The sequence below is a fragment of the Saccoglossus kowalevskii genome, chromosome 9 (assembly GCF_978046115.1).
Source record: "Saccoglossus kowalevskii chromosome 9, keSacKowa6.1, whole genome shotgun sequence".
NCBI classification, from domain to species: domain Eukaryota; kingdom Metazoa; phylum Hemichordata; class Enteropneusta; family Harrimaniidae; genus Saccoglossus; species Saccoglossus kowalevskii.
In genome coordinates, this window is record NC_140649.1 from 23,491,407 (window position 1) to 23,509,051 (window position 17,645).

A 17,645-nucleotide genomic window follows, 5' to 3' on the forward strand; every position below is an offset into this window, starting at 1 on the left:
AAAAGAAAAAAAAGAAACAAGTGCGTAGTAAACAAATAAACTGTCCTATTTGTACTCAAATATCGACAACATATACATTATATGTTTTGCTGTACAAAAAAAAGAAATTTGATATTTTCTTTTATCATAAAATGTGCATGAAACAATTGACGTAAGAGATAACAATTTCTGTTCATTAATCCCTCAAAGGCATGAAGGGGAAAAACAAAACGCCACCAAAACATTGTGAACAAGTAACCGTATCTTATGGTTCAATACCTGTCCATTTTTCTAGAAACAGTAACGTGGTAATTCTTCTTATAGAAATCATATTTTCTATCTTCCTTATATAACTAATGTCCGCTTCAATGGCAAGAAAGGATTGTAATTCATTCTTAAATTTGCTTGTATAGATACACTTGTTAAAAATCATAATTAAATGGTCCAAAAGGTCCGAGAAACTTTCATCACCTATGACAATCAGTATTGCTGAAAGTGGCTGCGGCACTGCAAAAGTTGAGGCTAGTGATCGTAAAACCTTGTCCAAATATCTTGCACCATTTGACAGTCACAAAAGAGATGAACCAGAGTTTATGGCAAAATGTACACATGTCAAAAATAATTGAAAGGTGATTGAAAGTGATATAACATAGCATTTGAGTACATGATGATTAATTTCCATTGAAATTCACGAAGAGTACTGCAAATTGTAAAAATAGAAAAAAACATTGATTAGAAAAAAATCACATCTAGTTTCTACCCCCAACAGGTCTCTAGAGAAGAACTGACTAGATAGAGTAATGAACGATTCACAAGAGATGAGTTTACAGCTGAATTGTGGGGTACAGTAAGAGATATTAACCATTTGATTTTGACCATATACATTGATTGGATGATCTTGCCGATGAAAAACTGGACTACTTATTTTCCAGTCTTTTGGGATACTCACAATGAGACCCTACCATCGTAGAAACTGAATGCTGTTTAAACCTAATATATTTAAGTCATTCAATGTTTTAACCTTACCCTATAGCCAACTTTGTTGTGTTGAGACAGCGCGTCCAGTGGCGACCCAACCGATTAGAAAGTCCACTCAACTGAGCTGTGTCATGCAAATTATTATTTCGATGAACGTGAAATACTATAAGTAACAACCGGAATCGTTAAAATTAATATATCCGAAGCAGTAATCAAAGTGGTTTGTCAAAATTGTGTCTCTATTTAGAGAGCTTTCAAAGCTATAAAATGCAATGGCATTGGTACTTGAATAAAGAAAAGATTTGACAAATAAACCGACTGTAGACAGACTAGTTTGACAAAGTATTAAGTATTTTTTGTCATTCATCCGAGGGTACATGTCACCATTTGAACCATATTCTGGAGACCCAAACGTCAGGAGGAAACGAATGACACTTCAGTGGAAACCATTTCAACCGATGTCAGTATCACAGTATACAATAATCACAGAAGGGAGATTATCGCCCATCTTATTACTGGAAGTGGCAATTGATTTCATACAAACGATTTAAGCAATTATTTAAATATTTTGAAGAACTAAAACTCTTTCAGAATTCTATGGACCACCAAACGACATCAATGAAGAGATCGCATTGTTACTAATTATCAATAGACGATGAAATGAATGTTCGTAGGCCACGGAATACACACAATTTATAAAGCCTATCGAGTATTTAGAAATGAATACTAACTTTGCCTTATGTCATGATATTACCCATGTATGCCTTGTGAAAGAAGATTCAATGTTCAAAATGCAAGCTGTAGACAAACACGTTGACACACTGGTGTTGATTCACAGTGTCCATTCACAACTTCGACGCTGAACACGATTTTGTGGAATTCAACGCTATACCACGTAGAAAATAAGTACACTAGTCTCGAATTTGTGAATATAACGTTTAATACTGCTTAGATTTAGTGAATCGTTTGTTTAAATTGAGCACATGGTCCACAGAGGTTCTCCAAGCAATGCTATCTTCATCTGCTTTCTCTGTTTCGCTTCTATTTTATGAAGGCAGATAAGATATGGTTCTACTTGATTGGGGTAATTGACTTACTTGGAAACGACTGTTTAAACTCGGAAATTTGCTTTTTCACTTTAAAAAAATATATTTTTTTAAATTTGTAACTATGATACATTTTGATTAAATGACAACGTACGGGTAAATGACCATGCATTACGTTGATTATGGTTTCGTACTAGACATAAAGTATGAAAATTACATATAATAAAAATGTACGCAAATCTGATATATCTGAGACAATTATATTTAAAAAAATGCATTCATAATTCATAACTTATAACATGACCATAAAAGAACAATTAATTCACAATAATAAAACTACATTTTTTTCAAATTCATGAATTTAGCACACAAATTAAAATTCTGTTTACGTGTGTAACCAAAAGCTTCATCGAAGTATCGCATTAATATACACCTACCTAACATATGATGCTACTTGTACTGTTTGTAATGACACATCTGAAGTATTACAGCAATATACGCTTGGTCTACCTGTACATGTAGTTAAGTTGAGCTGTATTGTATTGACATATCTGCTGTTATGGTTTGATCTACTCACCTTGTGATGCTACTTATACTATTTGTATTGACACATCCGACGTATTACAGTAATATATAGCTGGTCTACTAGTACCTGTAGGTAAGTTGAGCTGTTTTGTATAGCCATGTCTGTTGTTATGGTTTGATCTAGTGTCCTAATGGTGCTACTTATATCGTTTGTATTGACACATATGAAGTATTACAGTAATATACACCTGGTCTATCTGTATATGTAGGTAAGTTGAGATGCATTGTATAGCCATATCTGCTGTTGTGGTTTGATCCACTCACCTTGTGATGCTACTTGTACTGTTTGTATTGACACATCTAAAGTATTACAGTAATATACACCCAGTCTACCTGTATATGTAGGTAAGTTGAGCTGCATTGTATAGCCATATCTGCTGTTATGGTTTGATCTACTCACCTTGTGATGCTACTTGTACTGCTTGTATCGACACATCTGAAGTATTACAGTAATATACACCCAGTCTACCTGTATATGTAGGTAAGTTGAGCTGCATTGTATAGCCATATCTGCTGTTATGGTTTGATCTACTCACCTTGTGATGCTACTTGTACTGCTTGTATTGACACATCTGAAGTATTACAGTAATATACAACCAGTCTACCTGTATATGTAGGTAAGTTGAGCTGCATTGTATAGCCATATCTGCTGTTATGGTTTGATCTACTCACCTTGTGATGCTACTTGTACTGTTTGTATCGACACATCTGAAGTATTACAGTAATATACACCCAGTCTACCTGTATATGTAGGTAAGTTGAGCTGCATTGTATAGCCATATCTGCTGTTATGGTTTGATCTACTCACCTTGTGATGCTACTTGTACTGTTTGTATCGACACATCTGAAGTATTACAGTAATATACAACCAGTCTACCTGTATATGTAGGTAAGTTGAGCTGCATTGTATAACCATATCTGCTGTTATGGTGTAATCTACTCACCTTGTGAATCTACTTGTATTGTATATATTGACACATCTGAAGTATTACATTAATATACACCTGGTCTACCTGTACCTGTAGCTAAGGTGAGCTGTATTGTATAGACATATCTGCTGTTATAGTTTGGGCTACTCTCCTTGTGTTGGTACTTGTACGTTTTGTATTGACACACCTGAAATATTACAGTAATATATACCTCGTCTACCTGTACCTGTAGATAAGGTGAGATGTTTTGTATAGCCATATCTGCTTTTATGGTTTGATCTACTCACCTTGTGATGCTACTTATACTATTTGTATTGACACATCCGACGTATTACAGTAATATATAGCTGGTCTACTAGTACCTGTAGGTAAGTTGAGCTGTTTTGTATAGCCATGTCTGTTGTTATGGTTTGATCTAGTGTCGTCATGGTGCTACTTATATCGTTTGTATTGACACATATGAAGTATTACAGTAATATACACCCAGTCTACCTGTATATGTAGGTAAGTTGAGCTGCATTGTATAGCCATATCTGCTGTTATGGTTTGATCTACTCACCTTGTGATGCTACTTGTACTGCTTGTATTGACACATCTGAAGTATTACAGTAATATACAACCAGTCTACCTGTATATGTAGGTAAGTTGAGCTGCATTGTATAACCATATCTGCTGTTATGGTGTAATCTACTCACCTTGTGAATCTACTTGTATTGTATATATTGACACATCTGAAGTATTACATTAATATACACCTGGTCTACCTGTACCTGTGGCTAAGTTGAGCTACATTGTATAGCCATATCTGCAGTTATGGTGTGATCTATTCACCTTGGGATGCAACTTGTACTGTTTTTTATTGACACATCTGAAGTATTACAGTAATGTACACCTGGTCTACCTGTACCTGTATGTATGTTGAGCTGCATTGTATAGTCATATCTGCTGTAATGGTTTGATCTACTCTCCTTGTGTTGGTACTTGTACTTTTTGTATTGACACATCTGAAGTATTACAGTAATATATACCTTGTCTATCTCCACCTGTAGCTAAGTTGAACTGTATTGTATAGACATATCTGCTGTTATGGTTTGATGTACACAGTTTGCGATGCTACTTGTACTGTTAGTATTGACACATCTCGAGTATTATAATAATATACACCTGGTCTACCTGTACCTGTATGTATGTTGAGCTGTACTATATAGCCATATCTTATGTTATATGGTTTGATCTAGTGTCCTTGTGATGCAACTTGTACTGTTTTTATTGACACATCTGAAGTATTACAGTAATGTACACCTGGTCTACCTGTACCTGTATGTTGAGCTGTACTATATAGCCATATCTTCTGTTATATGGTTTGATCTACACTCCTTGTAATGCAACTTGTACTGTTTGTATTGACAAATCTGAAGTATTACAGTAATATACACCTGGTCTATCTGTACCTGTAGGTAAGTTGAGCTGCTGCATTGTATATCCATATCTGCTGTTATGTTGTGATCTACTCTCCTTGTGATGCTACTTGTACTGCATTTATTGACACATCTGAAGTATTACTGTAATGTACACCTGGTCTACCTGTACATGTATGTATGTTGAGCTGTATTGTATAGCCATATCTGCTGTTATGGTTTGATCTACTCTCTTTGCGTTGGTACTTGTATATTTTGTATTGACACATCTGAAGTATTCCAGTAATATACACCTGGTCTACCTGTACCTGTATGTATGTTGAGCTGTGTTGTATAGCCATATCTGCTGTTATGGTTTGATCTACTCTCCTTGTGTTGGTACTTGTATTTTTTGTATTGACACATCTGAAGTATTACAGTAATATATACCTCGTCTACATGTACCTGTATGTATGTTGAGCTGTGTTGTATAGCCATATCTGCTGTTATGGTTTGATTTACTCTCCTTGTGTTGGTACTTGTACTTTTTGTATTGACACATCTGAAGTATTACAGTAATATATACCTCGTCTACATGTACATGTAGGTATATTGAGCTGTATTGTGTATCCATATCTGCCGTTATGGTTTGATCCACTCACATTGTGATGCTACTTGTAATGCTTTTATTGACACATCTGATGTATTACAGTAATATACACCAGTCTTTCTGTACCTGTATGTATGTTGAGCTGAATTGTATACCCATATCTTCTGTTATATGGTTTGATGTACTCACCTTGTGATGTTACTTGTACTGTTTGTATTGACAAATCTGAAGTATTACAATAATATACACCTGGTCTAACTGTACCTGTAGGTAAGTTGAGCTTTATTGTATAGCCATATCTGCTGTTGTGGTTTGATCTACTCACCTTGTGATGCTACTTGTACTGTATATATTGACACATCTGAAGTATTACATTAATGTACACCTGGTCTACATGTACCTGTGGCTGAGTTGAGCTACATTGTATAGCCATGTCTGCTGTTATGGTGTGATCTGCTCACCCTGTGATGCAACTTGTACAGATTGTATTGACATATGTGAAGTATTACAGTAATATATACGTGGTTTATCTGTACCTGTAGGTAAGTTGAACTGCATTGTATATACATATCTGCTGTTATTGCTTGATGTACTCACCTTGTGATGTTGCTTGTACTGTTTATATTGACACATCTGAAATATTACAGTAATAAACACCTGGTCTACCTGTTTCTGTAGGTAAATTGAGCTGTATTGTATAGCCATATCTGCTGTTATGGTTTGATCTACTTACCTTGTGATGCTACTTGTACTGTTTTTATAGACACGTCTGAAGTATTACAATAATATACACCTGGTCTACATGTACCTGTCGGTAAGTTGAACCGTGTTTCATAACCATATCTGCTGTTATGGTCTGATCTACTCACATTGTGATGCTACCTGTACTGTATATATCGACACATCTTAATTATCACAGTAATATACACCTTGTCTAACTCTACCTATAGGTAAGTTGAGCGGTATTGTATAGCCATGTCTGCTGTTATGACTTAATCTCCTTACCTTTTGTTTCTACTCGTACTGTGTGTATTGACATGTCTTGTTAACTTGCACCAACAATGTTTATACAGTCACATATGCACTCCCACAGACATGCATACATGCATACATGTTGGAAATCAAGTCATGGTCTCGTGCATGTGTGCTACACATATCATTACTGTGACAGAATCTAACAATTGCTCTGTTTATGTTTACAAATACATTGTATAAAATTGTATTCCACATTAACTCTACACAAAATATATGTGTGTAGCAGAGCTTGAACTTTCAGATGGGTGCTTTCTCAACTCTGAAGTTCAAGTCCTGATGTATTATCCTGAATATAAAGAAAGAAATTTGCTTACCTTGTGATGCCACTAGAACGGTTTGTATCGTGAAACCTGAATGATCACAGTAGTATACACCAGGTAGATCAGAGCCTGCTTGGATGGTTATCCTCCTTTGATTACCATTCTTGTTCTCATAAAGCACATCACTTGGCAGAGCATTCCCTGTGCCTGTATTTATTACTCTACCAAATGTAAATGATGTTGTCTCATCACTCCCAGCTGAGAATCCACCAATAAAAGTACTGTCAGTCTTACTTGGTAATGCTTCTTTATTGAAGAATGTGATATCCTTGTATGCAACTGCTGAAATAATTACAGTGCAATCAAAAAAAGTATTAAATATAGAATGTATTAATGTGATAAAGCGTCAATGACAAATATATCAAAATGTTATATAAGGTCACTCTTGGTTAACTTGGCTCTGTGTATAACAATATTCAGTAAATGACGTACCCACGTGTAATATAATTGGTACAATCAGTAGGGTCCACATTTTGAAACATACACTATGTGTGCACGTATGTTAGTATGACAAGTGCTATTAATTTAGAACAGAAAAATCACTGAATAAAGTTAATCTGTAGCGAGACATGGATTTTTATTCATTTGAAAAAGCGATTACACGAGAAATCTTTATTTATTGTAGTTTATTGTGCACCTGATTGCAATAAATCAGAATGACGGGACTGGACGTTTAGACTTAATAGTTAAACCAGTAGAGTCATTTCTAGCCTACTTTGGAATACTTGAAGACTCCGTAAATTATTACCTCGAAGAATCGCATGCCAATGATTCAACGAACTCACCGACAACACATTGAAAACAGGAGAAGAAGGTTTTTGAGGTACGGATATACAAACTCGCTTGATTTGTGTTGTAACCTATATATTTTGTTATACTGCCTTCATGTAACGATTGTGATTATCAGTTCCGTTTTACTTATATGAAGTGTTGAAACAGGTATGATTGTAACGCACATTTGTTTTTACATAGAGGTCAATTTCACGGAGTTGCGTTACACTGTTTATTGAACTGTCATCCAAATATTTACTCCAATCGCAGCGTATCTTGGGGAAGATTAAATTTGTCTGTTGACAAATGTCACGTTTTTCGGGAAACATACCATAGTAATTTACCGTTTGCATAAAACATCCACCCGATTTCTAAATTCTGTCAATGTGAACACATCTTATATTAGTTCTGTTAGACCTGACAAATGCAGATCAAGGCATTCAACACTGTATATTGCAAAAGCCATCATATTTCGGTTCTGACAATTAGTTTTCCTATTGTGATGAAATGTATGTAAAACTTGAGTTTGTGTTTGTTGTTGCTAAGTTCAATAGTTCGTACTCGCTATCATACACAGTTATCTAATTTTTACTCTTGGCAATAACCTATGACCAATCTGTATTGAGAAAGGCAATTTCGTCTTAGTTCGGCGATATTTAAGCACATATATTAACATATATGAACAAAACGTGTCATTAAACACTTTGTCCGAACCAACAAAACATATAAACATATAAACACTTTTATATAAATATACTATTTGTCCCGGAATAAAATAATACATTAGCGAATTTTGTTTCAAACGTTGGCTAAGGTCATTGAGAATTACCAAAAAAACATCAAGATTGGGCAATTTTTGGGAATTTTTTTTTAGAGCATGTTGAAGATTTATTGTTTTTTAGCACTTATTTTACCTACTAGCAACTATCCAACCATGCAATAACCTCTAATTACCATTGAAATGTATTAATATATAGCAACACTATTTTGAAAACAATGATTGAAATATAAATCTGCATCTGTAACAGATCAATGCAGCATGCATGATGACGTCATATACATGATGGCGTCATTGCTGACGTCAGAAGTCCGTCGACATTGTAAAGCCGATGTCTTTTGAAAGCTAGTAGTCCAGTCAATCTAATTTTTAGGTCGACCCAGACAAAATTGCAACAGAAAGTTTCTTTGCAGATTTAGCAACAATAGACGTCTATATAACAACAAATCAAAAGTCTACCAAAATCGGACAAAAGGAAAGTTTTTTTTTCATGTATTGATATTGCCCATATAATGGAAATATTAAGTTATTTTATTGATGCAGTAAGACGTATATAAACAAATGTATATGGGATAATAATGGGGAGGAAAATAGCGCCTCTATATGCATGTACAGCGCAGGGTCTGGTATTAGTCCTGTTTCATTGGCATTTTATCAGTATAAATTTCACACAATATAGAAAACTCTGCGATTATTGCTCATATATCATTTTCATTATTTAAAAGTAAACTTTCAGGAATATTTCGAGCATATTTAGATCCATCATTCGCCTAATCAACATGATACTTTGCTGCAGTCGGTCTCCATAACTCAAAGCTCCCACATATTATACATCTGCATAAAAACGTATATGTGATTGTATCCTGTAAAGATTGGTGATACAATGGTAATACTTGTATATATGAAGGACATTTCACAGTTACAGGTATGTGGAATGTGGTAATGATCACATAATGAAGGGGGCTCATATCAAGGTTTGATGTGGACTTGTCCAGATTGGGTGAATTTCTGCAGCTTACACCTCTAAATTTATCACACATGGGGAGCATTTTAGTCCATGTTTTTTATATGTGCAACGTTTTTTCGACAGTCTGCTTTACATTTACATCTGATAACTTTTAGTAATTTGGATAGCAAGCAAATTTCCCTTCATCACATTCCAGCTCCATTCTTCCGGATTGCCCTTTCCACATCAGAACCTGGTGGTATACATGTTTACTATTGTAACCTACAACTTTAAATGTAACGCTTGTAGCAACATTCTGCAATATTTATTTTCCATTCTGAGTGAATCCAATGTTTCATCGGACTTGCCACCATATAAAAGGACCAAAGCTGTTTCTCTTGACTCCACAATGTCGTCTTTTGAAGCATCATCTGTGTCCTCACTTACAACTACCATTGGTGTATTGACAGCAGTGTCTACAACTGTCATCACTATAAGGAAATCTGCATCTTCTTCAGCATGGCGAACCTTGATTCCCTTCACTTCCAGTTCTTTTCCCAGGATATTAATGAACCGCCGTTTATTTGCTGCATTTACAAGGAACTGTTGTTTCTTCATATTCATGATCATGTCAGAATCAAAGTTAATACTAGTAGACATTTTCCCTATTAAACGCCTAAGTTGAGTTATGTCTTTTGTTGATGGTCTATCTGGATATCCATCAAAAACAACTGTTGATTCTTTACCATATTTGCGGTCAAGGTAATCAAGGTAAAGTTTGCAGATGTTAGTCCTCGTGGCCATGGAATTATCAGTAAATGTGAAGTTCCATCAATAACATACTTAACCTCAATGGACATGTCACTAGTAATGGAACCAACACATTTCCAGATTGCTTCAGTTAAAGCTGGCTTGTTTGCTTCCTGCATAAGACCATCAGAGGCAAACAATGCTGGTTGCTGAGTACACAGCTCATAGGTGAAAAGACTGGACAACTCGTCTGTTGACACAATTCCCCTTGCAATAAAAACAAGTCGTTGACATAGCAACTGGGGATCAACTTGTACTTCATCTGCATCAAGCTTTAATGATGTTTTCACACTTAGTGTTTTAGCCTGTTCTTTTTCAGTAGATGAAAAATCAGTCGCGCTTTTCCGATCATAGACTTTATTATTTTAGCACCAATAGACCTCGCATTATCGACATGTACTGTGTCATCAGCTACAACTCCAGTAGCTATACTACATAGAGAATAGTTGTTCGTGTGCTTCATCAGTGAACAAGCCAAGAAGTATGTTGTAACACCAGTGCCCAGCTTCGACCATCACTTGTGATGTAAGAAACACCAGTGAATTCTTGCATTGCACGGTTGACTTCTGCACATACAGGTGCTGATAGTAGCCAAACGGTATGTTGTATTTCCGTCATACCTCTACCCCTTGTCAGTCCACCACTTGTTTTGACACTTCTCATCAACACTAGCAAATGCAAGATCAGTCGGTATTTCTGCCCAGTACCTGTCTGTCCGCCTAACCACATGGTACCCATTCAGGAGTGATCGAAATTCATCAGCATTACTTACTGGTAGTTTTGACATAATCTGAAGATATATGTACACTGACTTTGCATACAGATTATGGCCAGGTGCAGCAAAGTATGAAAGCATGTCTGAAAAAGCCTTTAGATGGAGAGACCAGTTACCAGCTCTTTCAGCTTTAATGAACTGCTGAAGTATTTCAATCATATATATGTACTGTAACCATAACTTGATGTTCTAAGGGAAGCGAGTGTTGAATTGGTTGATTTTTCCTGTATTAGAGTCAGTACTTCCGCCGAAAAAAAATTCTATCTCTGTCTCGTGTGCAAGCAGCCTCTCTAGGATGGCCCCTGCTTCGTTCAACTCATTTGTTGTATCTTCTGTTTGTGACTGATTTGCATTACTTGAATCGCCATGTTCGGGTATATCTGTTAATTCACTAGCACTGGTATCTTCTTGGTTTTTTTTCTTGGTAATGGAAGGTTATACATCATTGACAAAAGCAATGCATATAATGTTGCTTCCACTAGAATTGGATCCCTAATAGCCCTGGCAATCGCTTTGCCACTCAACATATGTCCAACAGCATTCTCGGCACAAATTGTCTCCAATAGTACCTTAAGTCCAGATTCACCCATCAATTTTCAAGTGCAACCCAGAAAACTCATTTGCACATGCAGACCACCCAGTCTGAGAATAATATTATTCTCACTGCTACTTGTGGGCTCATTCTGTTGGTTTTCCAGTGATTTCCACCACAAAGGCTGCTTGAAGGGGGCGTTGGTGTTACATCATACTTCTTGGCTTGTGCACTGATAAAGCACATAGTTGAGAAGATACATAGTTCATCAGTTGATTTCATATCGATTGGCATGAACACTATAGATGAGACCCCAGAATGAGGACCTTGATGTACTATTTGCATAAAGCCACTCCAAGATGGTCTAGATAGATGTAACAACCAAGAGATTTTCCACAGAAGATCCACATTCAATGTATCATCACCTACTATCAAACTGGGTAACTGGGCATACTTTAATTTGGCCATGCCATTTGATAACTTCTTATAATATTTAATATTGACTTTTGCAACAGAAACTATATCCTCGGATGTGACTTAAACATTAAGTATGGTGTTGTTCCACAATATCACTGGTGTTATGGTCGTTATTATGCCTATACCATGTGTTCAGCCCGTCAATGGTCCGGAAATTATGGTCAACATTATCAGCTACATGTTGTATAAAATATCCGGTTCTGAAACCAGGAATGTCAGTTCCTTGGTGCAAGGTGGCACTACGTTCAAACTTCTGTACCTTTGCATATAATGAACAAAACCCATGACTATGGAGAGAATCAATGAGAAATCGTGAGCCAAACTGGCGATGCATTTGAACAGCAAGTCCTGTAGTGTAGTCACTGTAACTCTTGGGCGAACTGACTGCATGTTGGCCTACCCTACGGTTGCCACCTTAACATCAGTGTCTTTTCCAACAAACATATAAGAAAGTAAAACTTTCAGGGTGGATGGTTATAGTGTTTGGGTATAAATGACTAGTTGTGCTGGATGATTTTATATCATTTTTAATAAGTTGTGCAACCGTTTTAATGAGCCGATTTTTTTTTTCGAATTTAGGGTCTTCATTCCTTCCATGATAGTGGAAATCATGTAAAATTGCTTATGTTGAGAAGTCTGGCTTGTACCTGTTGCACCCACTCATCTTCGTGGATAATGAGTTTTGTCGTTGCAATGTTGTAATTCAGGAACGCGCGAATCTAAATTTATCACAAGCTTAAACAAGACGCGTTTAGTATGCACAAAAGCCTTCAAATCTTGGTAAAAGTTGTCAGTGTTTGCATCCAGAAAGTATGAAAGTGTTCAAGCAAAAAAATCGCGACACGTTTTTGTGCTACTTAAGATTCTCCTGGTTGCCATATAAGGAAATCATTAGATGATAATCAAAAGTCACATTGACTTTACAAAATTGAGCAATTTATTATGATTGACATTCATGCAAGGACTTGCAAATGACTTGTTTTAACTATATTAAAATATGATTACTCTAAACAAAGCAATCAATACAGAAAGGAAAAAGAGAAGTAATCATAGCAAAGTGTTTATATAAGGTTTACCATAACAATCTTCCTTGTGTAACAAGATTCAGCAATATTTTGGGAATATCAGGGTGGAAATTACAAACGAGTCATTAAAAGTTTAAACAGTGCTTAGTTTCCTAGAAGCCTGTGCTTAGAATAAAAGGAAATATATTTTGTCATACCGATAGGTATCTGGTAAAACAAAAAATTGGTTGACTACTTGACAGGATTAAAATAATTGTAAAAAAATACTGACATCAGCAAATTTCTGTTTTATAACTAGCTGATAGTTTCTTCAGTTTATCTAAATACAAAGTGTATAAAAACACTAGCAATATATATATGAAATAATGTGTAGGCTGTAAGTAATATTAATTACAAAATATAAATGTAAGAACAATCTAAAATGTATGAAAAACACTACCTCTTACTTCTACCCGTGTAAAAAATTTGTCCATGTTATCAGTTCTTGGGTGTTTTTTGTTTGGGTAAATCTACAAAAAAATCCACACCTTTTGATACCAAACTTGATAATGTACTATTTACTTCCCGGTTTGGCCTGTTTCAGGGCTAAATCCACTGGAATATACGTAGACAAATATACCGTATCTCGAATCTAGCTATGTTTAAATATGTCCGCCTACAATTCAACAACCGGTAAACGCTTTACGGTGATTCAGCTACCCGAATAAAAAGCCATCACTGTACAATCATTTTTATACAACTTATATTTCCAACTTAATGTATAATTCGTTAAACTGAACATCTATAATTGTTCGCAATGTTTTAGACCGCCATTAGACGTAATTTTAGGGTTGTAGTTAGACTATTTAACACACTTAATCACTACATTGTTTATAGTAATAACTCTATCAATTTTCAACATCCCGCATGTTCAGAACGTATATTATGCCATATAAGCATATAGTTGGTATGGTTTATAGATCTATCTAATCTATAGATTGGAAATTGAGGAATCTCTTGTGTGTTTTTTTTTCTTTTTTGGTCGATTCGCCCGGTATCTCTATAGTGTAGCCTGCCAAGTGAGTAGACTCGAGGCATCCACGCATTTAACAAGATTAACAGTAAAGAAAAATGTTATCAATAGAAGTTGCAACTTAATTATCTGGCCTTTAAACTTAAATATGTTCATTGTGATTAGCCATCCATATCACCGAACAACATATTAATGCAACTAGAGTATATGTGCTATTCTAAAAAATAATAACAAACTCAAAACATTATCATGTTTCCGCCTAAATTCAACTTAATACAGCTCGAATTCAGATTTATATATCTGGATTTAAATCGAATAACTCAAACTTGAATAACAGAACTGATTTCGAAGCGACCTGTGTTCCGATGTTGACTGGCATATTGTTATTCACAGTACGTACAGTAAAGAAAAACACTGCGTGTTGAATTAAGTAATCGTTGTTCAATTTCGTATTTTATATGACAGTTTGAATGATGGCTTCGGTACTACGATCACAGCTAAGTCAGTCTACTTGTGGTTAACGTCAGTAATTTTGCTCGCGTAAAACTTTTCGAATACGGAAGTGAATTTTGTAAACTGAAAACAGGACGTCATTACTCGATTTCCTTCAATATCTGTCATTATTCAGTATATGGCATGTATTCGGTAACCTACCTGTTTGTGAAATCTGAATAACAAGGGCAAGTAAAGGTAACAGCTTCATTTCGACTGCACTTTTGAATTAGGTTTGTCTCGACGAGAATTCATATGTCAGCAGAATATTACCGCAATGTATACTGGGTAGTTCACCTAAATATAGATCTAGTAACCAGTGCGTACACGGTACAGCACATTGGAGCGTAACTAAATATGTAGTAACAGTCATACAGGGGAACAGGAGTTTACGTCATTTAATACTGAATTTCAACTGAATTCTACTTTAGACTCCATTAGAGGTGAACATTTAATGTACCTTAAAGCTCTGTTTTTACTTTAACTTAAGAATGGCGACATCCAGTCAAGCAATGTATACAAGTGGGTCACACAAATAGGCACGCTTGAGTGCGTGCTATGAATTACCTGGTACTGCTACTTGAAGAGTGATGAGTGAGGTCTCAATACAATGAGATTATTAGCATTTTATAGTCTACCTCAATTAAGAAAAAGGCGTGAACGACGTTGGTAATATTCTATTGTAATCCATCAATTATATCGGCATTCAGTAATTGTGTTATTATCAAATAATTTAACATTCAGATCTGCTTTCAAATCACCACTGAGTCGTCTGTGTTTACTGAGTTGAATAACCTAACTGAATAGGTCATACTGACCTTAGATTTGGCTTACCCATATAATCAATGTTGGGGAGCATTCTTTAACACAATGTGTATACTGTTTTGTGTTTGTTTAAATTTTCAATGAATTCACGTCCAAATAGCGCCCTCTACGTGGGGTATTTAAACTTGGATAATATTATTAGCGCCATCTGGTGTTGCATATTGTCAATTGAAATTATCAATGCAATATCTCCCATCGTTATGTAAGGATAAATAAAAACACTGATAAAGGATCGATTCAGTAAAATTAGTTTGTAGTAAATATATTACCTACGTAATAGGACAGGTTTATTATGTCGAAATATAAATATATTGAAACAATATTATATCTTTGAGTTATTTGTCTGCACCTATAAAGTACTGAACAAATGTTGCCTCCTGTACACAAATGACCCGAATCAGATTTCGTGAACGGATCGCTTTAAATGTGTTTGACTGGTAGTCGCTTGGATGCGAGTAATAACATATTTTAGTAAACAGACAATGTTAAACGACCCACCGTTATGCTTTGTCGCCAATGCCAGTAAATCAGACAACACATATACAGATCACCACTAACCACCTTCCAGGTGCTACAGGCTAATTATCGCAAAAATGGAAACAGACCGGTAGCATCCAAAAATAGAATACAATCATACACTTCAGTTGGAGTGCTAAATAAACATTACTAGAGTACTTGAGAAAAAGCTGTAACAGCAATCAGATAGTCTTTCAAGTGTCCTGGAAGTTAGCAATTACCGCCTGACTGTCTACGTTCGTGTCATAGAACAGGCAATATCTCTATTGATGGAATTGTAATCAGAGACTTTGATTTGTATAAGTAGCAGGCGAATCATCTGGTGACTCAGTTATTAAATGAGTGTCAATGCAACATGTTGATGGTACAAGATCGGAACGTATATTTGGCGGTACTGGTGGTTGTGCTAACGTTAGCGGAGTTCACCTTCATCAAGGTGGCGCGGCTTGGAATTGTGTACTGGTCAGGAATGGTAATAATTAAAACACTAATCTTTTTACATGGTATGATGTTTGTGAGAGTTGATTACCATGGAACTTGCGGATGTTGCAAACAGCAATCACTGAGTAGCAAGCACAGTAAATTGACTTATTGAGGTCGCAGTGTGAATAACAAGGTTTGCTATTTTAAGTGTGTTAGTCTATAACGAAGGTGGTGATGTAATAGTTTTTACATGTTGGATCCTACAGAGTCATTTGTTATAGTGGTTGACAATGATATTGGCTTGCGAGTACTGACAAATTAATTGAATATACCACCTAGTTTTACTTATATGTTGATATAACTATAGACATGATCCTCAAATGTAATTTCAGATGTTTGATACTTAGTGGCAGGGCAAGGCAATATCATTCAAAAGCCATTGTGCCTCAACAGATCACGTATTGCTGAACATGACAGTAACCTTGCTCGTCATAGTACCAGAACATGGATTAGACTTAATATCCCATAAACTGGGACACTTGAATTATATATATATAAATATACATCTGCGTCTAGTCATTTAACAACGACAGTAGTAGTGTGTGGCAGTAATGACTATTCTTACAAACTTGGCTTAATTTGAACATCTCATTATAATCGTATTCATCATTATCAGTACTGCGTTGATTCATAATATAATCAGTATCCATATTCTTATTATGAGTAGTAACAATATAATATTTACTTATGATTACTCTTATTAGTATTGAATTGGTAACATTTGGTTATAAGAATAATCTGTGTTATTCATGACTTGGCATAGTATTGTGGGCAAGCGTTAAAATTCAGGTGAGATCGTGACATTCTTTATTTTATCTAAATTAGCTCTATATCTCGGCTTATACTTTACACAATGTTTGTCATGGGACACAAGGTAATGTATACATTTTTGATATGTAATATAACGAGGATGTAATGTAATTATTACGTCATAGTTTCAAACCTATATGACGAAAACTATTTTGTTTTTACAGATGTAGCATCAAGTTTAGACGAGATCGTGTCTAAATGATTAAAACATCAAAATTGACATAAACGACATATGTTACATATATCGTCGTTAGTTTGCCGTGCACAGGTCAAGTTTAGGTCAATATTATTATTTGTTTTAACTAAGTGCAATAAATTATGATATAATAACACTATTTTACAAAATGGTAGTGCGTTTGGTCTATGGAGATAAGGTGGTCTATGCAAATTTCAATACTACATGGAAATTTTATATCATGATGTCATAAATCCAAAATTATACAAAAAACAATCCTATTGCACATTTTTATTAGAAATAACATACTATTTGTGTGTTTTTGCATTAATTATTCAC

At 35.3% G+C, this 17,645-nt stretch overlaps 1 protein-coding gene across 1 annotated transcript in view; it reads right to left on the reverse strand.

The window, feature by feature from the left end:
• Positions 1 to 14,753, reverse strand: part of LOC146738997 (uncharacterized) — a 38,987-nt gene extending 24,234 nt beyond the window's left edge. Inside the window, exons 1-2 of the mRNA XM_085504018.1 lie at positions 14,660 to 14,753; positions 6,874 to 7,161 (exon numbers count right to left, since the gene is read on the reverse strand). Of these exons, the coding sequence (XP_085360144.1) occupies positions 6,874 to 7,161; positions 14,660 to 14,708 (337 nt within the window). The 5' untranslated portion in view covers positions 14,709 to 14,753. The remainder of the gene's footprint in view (positions 1 to 6,873; positions 7,162 to 14,659) is intronic.
• Positions 14,754 to 17,645: the final 2,892 nt, after the last annotated feature.